The sequence below is a fragment of the Cephus cinctus genome, unplaced genomic scaffold (assembly GCF_000341935.2).
Source record: "Cephus cinctus unplaced genomic scaffold, Ccin1 Ccin1_scaffold1601, whole genome shotgun sequence".
Classification (NCBI taxonomy): Eukaryota; Metazoa; Arthropoda; class Insecta; order Hymenoptera; family Cephidae; genus Cephus; species Cephus cinctus.
Window position 1 is genome coordinate 34869 of NW_014333898.1, and position 8688 is coordinate 43556.

An 8688-nucleotide genomic window follows, 5' to 3' on the forward strand; every position below is an offset into this window, starting at 1 on the left:
CCCCCACCACCACCACACGGCACTCACGAATCTTCGATGCCTACACCCCATACCTGACGATTGTCAGCCAACGGCTCTTCAGTATACCGCTGTGAATCGATGAGACAATTCGTAAAATCAAATCTATCATCGACGCAGGCACTTCTCCCATTCTACCCAGATCGCGACAATCGTTTTCTTGACTATAAGGATGAAAAATATCAATGCGAATGATCGATGTCATTATGCATGATTATAGAATTATAATTTGTCATCGATCGAAAGATTGACGTGTAGTACACGAACAAGCGTTGATACTAGGGCGCACGGAGTGGCGCGGAGAGGCGCGGAGAGGCGCGGAGAAGCCCGAGGAAGGTTCTGAATTCTAAACTCTGAAGGTGCGGAGCAGATCGAAGGGCCGCAAGGACTGGAGAGTCCAATTAAGATGTTTTTCAACGTTGAGGCTTCGCCCGCAGACATCTCTCTATCCTGCAGGCAGGCACCGCCATCCCCTTGAATTCATATGCATACATGAATACATTGCTCTGTTCTCCAATCAAGCCTGGGACTCGAACGTGCGCTTCCACGAATCTTTTCCACCGCGGGATATTTTCGACTGCGAGAATCCATACGCTAATGAAGAACATCCCCCACCTCTGCCTCCTCATTACACTCGCCCCACCCTATCCGCCATCCTCCTACCCTCCAACCCTCCTACCCTCCTACCCACCTACCCACCTATCCTCGTATCCTCGCAACATCCTCGTCTCAATTCTTTTCCTATTTACCCTTTCTTTGGCCTGCATTCGAGATATTTCATTTAATGACGGTATTCCTTGCTGCTGTTCCTATAGGAATTACACAGTTTGTTAAAATTCCAATGACCTTCGCAAGAAGCGAGTGATACATTGGCGATCGCAGGAGCACAGCCGCTGGCCATTTGCCCATTGACGAGTCGGTAAGAATGGCACCTGACAAGAAACTCCGAAAGATTCGAGTGCGCCACCCCGGCGATATCGTTGCCAGCCAGCCTCTCTCCGCTCTCCGCTGTCCGCTCTCCGCTCCATCCCCGCATGTACCCCAGCAGCCGCAGTCCAGCCCAGAGTCCCTCGACGAGCCACAACGTCCCACAACAGCAGCGCATCGACGTTGTAGTTGTAAATTTGTTAATTAACTAAGGTAATTGCTTCTCTAGTCCGGTAACACGGCTATTCCCGGTGAACGTAACACGCATCATACACGGCCGGGAATACAAACGGTTGGGGGGCGCAGGTAGACTGAAGGATTGACGAGGCTGCGGGTTACGTACTATAGCATGTATAGTATACTCCGCGTAGGCGGAGTCAGTGGGTTATACATTTTTTCAGCTTTTCATTGATCATGTCAACGGTTCGCTTCTTCTCTGGGAGATTCTAGGGCAATCTGCGTGGAGCACTATTCCCTAGACATATTCTATGCATACATACATGTTTAGCAGCCGCCCAACGCCGAGATAGCTCCCGGTGGACGATGCTGCGAGACTATACGGCATTTAAATAATTTCATTTAATTTCTAACGTCATGGAAGTAGCACCAACTTCTGGGAATTATTCGCACTATACGCGCAGACCGACAATGAGAATAGTAAACTTCGTCAAAGATATTAAACGATATGCATGACTATGGAGACGTATGGCGGTGTCCTTTCTGCGTGCTGCTGCGCACTGACCAGTTCAACTCGACAATCGGCACCAGTCGTCTCCTCTACCCTCTACCCTCTACCCTCTACCCTCTACTCTAACCGTGGTCAGATAAAGTTCTAGGAAAGCAGCAGACTACTTGGCTTGCCAACTGACACCAGCCAAATGCACCATCTGAACGTGGTAGTACCGTAGGAATCAAATAGACGCGCTAACGTCAAGTGGTCCCTTTGGGTTGAATAACCCGATTTATGTCTATATATTGTACGATACATATAGCTACTACTCAGGTCTGCCGCGAGAACTCAAATATTTGTCCAGTTTTCGCATATCGCCGAAAATCTCGTCTTACGTCTTCGTGTCCCACTGGAAAGTCAAAAATCGCTACAGTCTCATATCAAAAACTTATTGGCTGTAAAATCCGCGGAAACATCTGTCCATAATGTCGGAGCCAGGGAACCGTAAAAATTGACTGGCAACGGCAGCCGCGATAATAAGTTGCGGAGAGTCCGGAAAGCAGCCAAGTTTTTTAAAGTTTGACGATAGGCCGTACCTTTAGACATACGACTCTCACACTCAAGCCTCGAGCGATTGCATCGAAGTTAAAAGAAGGAAAAGACTCTATATCCACGAGGTATGGATACTGCTGCCGCCGCTACTACTTGCTGCTGGCGCTGCCACTGGGGTACTGGGACGGTGGACCGTGGGATCGGTGGTAATGGGGAGGGAGGGGCTGAGAGGAAGAAAATCGCGTAGCAGCTGGTTCGTATGGCGCTGGTGGAGGGCTGGGAGGAGGGGGGTAGGATCTACTGGGAAACTACGCTAACCTCGTGAACCAACATTTTGTCTGGCTACCCTTTTTTACCCTACCTGCTTGCCTGCTTGCCTGCTTGTCTGCTTGCCTACTTGCCTACTTGCTTGTTTTTAATAAAAACTGCGAGCAAGGCTAAGATTAAAAATTCACGGATGCGAGTGGCATGACGCTCATAACTTTTTGAATAGAGAAAATTAAGAAATTTCACTCGTGTTCTATATCATTTACGTTTTGCTAAACTGATATTGTCTCCTTACGTTCGAAGAGTTTGTTTTTTACACATTGATGAGAATACCTGAAATCCCGTCGTACGTCCACCATTCATCCCAGCTAGCTTCGGATTCTGTAAACAATAGAAAATACATATCATTAAAACTCACTCGGTTCAATAGCCACTGAAAAATATCTTATTTATCTACTGATAGTATAGTATGATAGCGTGCTTGCTATCATTTTTTTGTCTAGCGTTCATACCGAAAATATTTGACGACAAGGCTGATGGGATTTCCATCGAGCGGAAGCCGAAACCCAAAAGCCTGCTCGAGTTCGAGCCAATTTCGAATGAATACGAACGATCCATCGCTTGCATGAACTGCCAGACGGCCGAGCCTCGTGCTTGTGTGACGACGCCAATGAAACTTGCTACGTCCCCCTGACTGACGCTCGTAACCGTGTCCCCTGAGTCCGATATCAGATACCAGCGACAACTACCAAGGACAGAGGCAGCCACCTTCGGTCCAATCTGACCTGTACTGGATTATCTGTCTTAGAAACTAATTGCTTTAAATTGGAAAACTTTGGGCAACCCTGCCGTTCTCCGAAGAAGAGCTCTCTGCCTCCCAGAATCCGGAATGGCAGCTGCCCTTTGGAGAGTCTCGTGTGCAATTCTTCCTCTCGCCGAGTTCGAGGAATAACCGGCGGGCAGGACGCACCGCCAGTTCGGTTCAGCAGCCCTCGCAGACTCGAGGTTAACCGCGTACCATCGGGGCATGCACCGGAAACGCGTACAAGTATGCATGCACCTGCCAAGTATGCACCCACGGCTGACCTGTTTTTCACCAAGTACTTACATTAAGTACTTTCGCGAAACAGTGATGCAGCAACGGCAGCAACAGGAGCACAAGTAGATGTACGCCCGCCAGAACGGGAAGCAGTAGCAACATCAGTAGTGGAGGAGACAGTAGCCACAGTAGTAGCAACAGCAACAGCAACAGCAGCAGCAGCCGTTGCTATCAGCAACGGAATGCGGTGTATCTCATCCGACTCAAGTATCAAACGAGCAGATATCCGGCAGGGGCACGAGTAGGTTGGTGTGCTACGATAGCAGCTGCTGCCACAACTACTATTACGCTTATTACGACTACTACTATCTTCAATGAAGTTAATACATAGAATTCTGGAACGAGCCATCCTTAATAATTTTAAAAAGAAATCTATTTGTCGAATCGAATCGACGCCAAACTGAGTACAAGAAAGTTTACCGTGTACCACCAGTGGCTCACAGCTAGTTCAAAATGATATATATACATATTATACTATGCATAAAAAATGCGCGAACGTAAACGTGTTAAAAGAAGAAAAAGTGTAATCTATCTTATTTATAACCTGTTCGACAAAACGTACTATCGACGTTTCTACACAGAGTCGAAGACGGTACTCGTCGCTCTTTACCCGCAATTGCATTTTTCTTCTACGGTGCACAGACCGCGTATGTAGATCCCTCGAGTCATAATTATTTGAAGTAGCGAGCCACCCTAGAACAATCTCACCACTTCTTGGAATAAGCAATTGGCATACGGTGCACGCAAAAAGCAAGTCAGTTATTGAGGGTGAAAGTAAAGGGGCGGAGCTGCCATCGCCTAATTCGACTGCATTCAGCCAACTCAACTGCCTCAACTGCCTCAACTGCCTCAACTGCCTCGCATGGTTCGATGGATTCAAGCGGCACTGTGAAATAAGGCGAAGCAATGCCAAGTATTTTCCAGTCGAACACTCCTAATCGTAGCGCAGCGTGCTTTACGATTGAAATCATTCGCAAAGCTTCCGATAAAGGGAGAGTTTCATTGCCCTCGCTTTCCCCTTGTTAGGCAGTTAGGCAGTTACGCAGTATCTTTAGGAGCAGCGAGACACCGTTCGCCATAAGAAGACGTATCCAGCGACTAGAGTACGTAAGGGCTAGAACACGTGCAAAGCAACCTTAATGAAGCGAAAGCAAGAAAGCAAGAAAGCAAGAAAGCAAGAAAGCAAGAAAACATTAGTGCAGGAAAATAAGGAAACAAAGGAGCGCGTGTGCCTGCCGACGCAACCCCCCATCAACTCCAAGGCAAATTGTTCCTCCTGTTACTCGACTCGATATAACCCGTATTCTGCTTTGCAGCTATTATCGTGCTTTCCCGAGCCGCTTCCTGCGAAGGCTTTCGCGAAACCCTCTCCGGCACTCGACCATCCCACCAGCTTCCGGTTGCCTGGAAGAACGGAGCAAGGGATGGTAGGTTCCGCGCCGCACCGAATGAATATTTCTTTAAAAGGCTTAAATAATTCATAGGGCGCGTATTACTTGGCTATTTATCACGGACTTGAATTACGTTTGTTTATAAAATTATTAATAAGACCGCTCATAGCACTCTAGAAGCTCACTTATACGGAATCTTCTTTCCTGAATTCTTGAGGCGCCACTAGAAACATTGTGCACTTTCGACAACTTCAAATTACTGAGATCTGCTAAATGTCAATGGACATGCGTGATAAGGACGTGCTCGCGTCAAGAAGCAAGGGAATATAGGAAACGGAAGAAGCAGAGACAGAGGAGGAAAAGGTGGGTCGCCAAACGAGTGGCCAAATGTAATTTAAAGAAGGAAGCAAGTTCATCCTCCTAGTTCAACCCACTTCATCCCATCCCCGGGCAACGAGCAGAAAAGAAGGCAGAAAGTTCAGCCGGCTTACAATTCAGCCCGCATAGAAGCAGGAGCAGGAGCAGGAGCAGGAGCAGGAGCAGGGGCAGCCCCCCCCCGTCCCGTCTTATTTGACTTGCTCGACTTAGAGGTATGAAGACGATGGCGAGGACGAGCGCCTATCCCTTCGTTTTGCCCTCTCTAAGCAAAAATCTTCCAAGCGTCGTCTTTTCGTGTGTGAGAGAGAAAGAGAGAGAAAGAGAGAGAAAGAGAGAGCAGAAGCGCACTCTCTCAGCGCTCTGCCGGCGCCGTCCTGCTGGAATAACAGCGCAAGATCTCCTTGAGGCTAAAACGGAGCTGTTGAGCCTGAAACTTTCATCGTTTTCGCTGTGCTTCCTTCGTCCGCGGGGATACACGTGACCCTTATATATAATTTCCGTTTTAACATATCAATTTTATTCATTAATAACATAACCAACAATTGTATCCTAATTACGGTGGCACTGCCATGATATGACTGAGAGACACTTCTTTAGATACTTGTAACTTTGACACCAGTGACATGTGCTGGCCAACGAACGTTCTATTCAATCGGCAGCGCGCACACTTGGCACTTTTTCTTTTTTTTTTTTTCTATTTTTTTCTTCTTCTTTTATTTACTCCGTTTCTTGCCTTGTTTACTCTGGGGTTCCCGTGGTGTTCTATGCGCCCGAGGGTCGCACGGGCGTAAACCCCGAGGGTGGATCAACTGTTCCAGCAAACCGTGCGAAAGACTGTACCGAAGAAATATGATCTTAGTAACTTTGCAGGGCTGCTGAACGTAAGCCTAGAGACTAGAGACTTGTGTAACCAAGTGGGCGAGAAGGCAGGGGACAGAGGAGGGCACATGGGAGATGCGGGAACACGAATCCGAAGCATCAGGAACACCAACGTGCATCAACGAGCTACGAGCTACGAGCTACGAGCTGATATTTATGAGAAACATCAGCATATTAAATTGCTCCGCGTTAAAACTGACTCTGGCCAGGGTGGTGGCCTTCCTGTAAAACGGCAGAAAGCTTTTACGCAATATTAAATTTCACTCGGCGCTATCCACCTAGTACTTTTTAATTCTCCAGCTCGGACAACTGGCTACGTTTTGCGGTATGCATACATGTAATCGAAGTAAAATTAACTGCATGCCCATTCGTCCCTCGATCATTGGCTGGTTGTCTATTTAATTGTCGGCATTGTCGTAGACACGCATCGTCAGCTAAAATGTTTGCCTTTCCTGAGACACGTAGGCACTTTTAATATTTATACAACAGTTAAAATGTCATAGAACTAAACGAAGAAACTTTCACAAAGTCCAAGAGTCAGTATCTATGGTGAATCAAAAATTGAGCAGGATTGCTGTGTATGTAATATTACATATGGTATATGGGGTATAAAGAGAGAGAGAGAGAGAGAGAGAGAGAGAGAGAGAGAGAGAGAGAGAGAGAGAGAGAGAGAGGAACGGCACGATAGAAATGAAGAGAGAGAGAAGAACGGCACAATGCGAGTCTCTGTTTTCCCACGTAGAATGCGTGCATCGAAGCGAATGTGCGTGAGAGTGCTGCTCCCCGACTGTCGTCGTGCGTGTACATGCGTGATATGCTCGAGGGGAATCGCTAACTTCGTTCGGGATGCTGTGATTCGATTTAGCTAGAGGCCGGCAGGGTAAGTGTAGCGGCTGCAGCCTGGGACAGCAATGTGTAATCCAGTTTGGGCGCACTCCGCACTCTGTTCGGTCTACGCTTGTAGCGAAGCTCCAGTCTCCATAGCTAAGTGCAAGAACGTAAGAACAGGGCGCATTTCGGAATTTCGGAATTTCGGCATTTCGGCATTTCGGCATTTCGGCATTTCTCCGCCTAACGTCTTGACATCCTGGTGGCATCCTGCGGAGACGAGTCCGCCATTCGCGCTTGGCCTCCCCGACTAGATCGCGAGGCACAGGATGTCGTTGTCAGAAACGTGTAGCTCTATACTCGTATGTAGTTGCCACGTAGTTACGTAGGTAGGATTCCACGTAGCCCTGACTCATGGCTATGTGTTCAATTATTCCCCTGAAATGCGAATGTGAACCCACGAATGCCAACCGCAGAGCCAGCTAATCCCCACAGCCAGGCAGAGAGAGAGAGAGAGAGAGAGAGAGAGAGAGAGAGAGAGAGAGAGAGAGAGAGAGAGAGACAGAGAGACAGAGAGACAGAGAGAGAGAGAGAGAGAGAGAGAGAGAGTCGAACTGGCTCGTGCGCGATAAGCCTAATCTAAGGGTTCGCGAAACAACGGATAATTTCCCCAAAACCTCTTCTCGCCCCTCGATCTAAGGGCTCCTCGCAAATGCGACGCCACTGCTGGCACTATCAGCGGCGTCGCCACCACCACCAGCAATGTCAGCGCTGAGGGAAATACATATCAAAAATGACGAGGATGACGAGGATGACGAGGATGACGAGGGTGACGAGGGTGACGAGGATCGCGGAGCGAAGGAATATCAGTAGGGACAGGAACACAAGGAGATGCCAGAGATTAGGAAACGGTAGCAATTAATGCGAGGTGAAGTACACTAGAAGAGCAGAGAAGTCAAGTGACTCTGGACCAATCTGCTGATAATTTTTATGAAATTTTCGGAAAACTATCAGCTGAGGATAATAAGGAGAATATGATACTACCAAAAGTACGAATGATAAAGAGTCACGACGAGAAGAAATAGATCTAAAAAGAGTAAAGCGAAGAAGAGCGATGAGAAGAAAAATGTATAGAAAAGGAATAAAATCTAATACTAGAATTTCCTTGGACAAAGTTATTCTTTGTCAAATTCTTGTGCGTGTCACATTTTAACGGAAGCTGCTGAACGAAGAAATCTTATTTCGGCCTGAGAATTTGAGCTCCCTCTGCGTTTTTCCGAAAGTTTAGAGTTTCAGTTGCGTTTTGCGGGCTGCACGGCTTCTGCATAAGGCAGAGCCGCTTCCGCAGAGATGGATTCGCAAGAAGAATGAAGAGACCCTGAAATGAGAGAATGGGAAATCGGCAGTAGGGGAGTCATCGGTAGCCCAGCTACTAATCGCGACTTCCGGCTCTACCAAGTAATGCGTTTCAGCACGTGTGTGTACGAGCTGGGACGTGAAAATGTGTGTTCGACAGGCCGAGGGAACTCACGAGTGTATCCAGAGGAAGACTAGCCATAAAATACTGCGCAAAATTGTTGCTCAACTATTCGAGAATGTTTGGCAAACTATGTCACACGTAGCTGGCTGTATTCTGCGGCAGCATGCTGCCTTCCACCTCCGCTTCCCCCCCCCCCCCC

The 8688-nt window shown here is 47.7% G+C and overlaps 1 protein-coding gene across 10 annotated transcripts in view; it reads right to left on the bottom strand.

Annotated features, from left to right (window-relative positions):
• LOC107273447 (carbonic anhydrase-related protein 10) overlaps positions 1–8688 on the bottom strand; it is a 34182-nt gene that overhangs the window by 15615 nt on the left and 9879 nt on the right. For all 10 annotated transcript variants that reach the window (XM_025090761.1, XM_025090760.1, XM_025090763.1 and 7 more), the window contains one exon: positions 2768–2815. In XM_025090761.1, coding sequence (XP_024946529.1) covers positions 2768–2815 — 48 coding nt within the window. The remainder of the gene's footprint in view (positions 1–2767; positions 2816–8688) is intronic.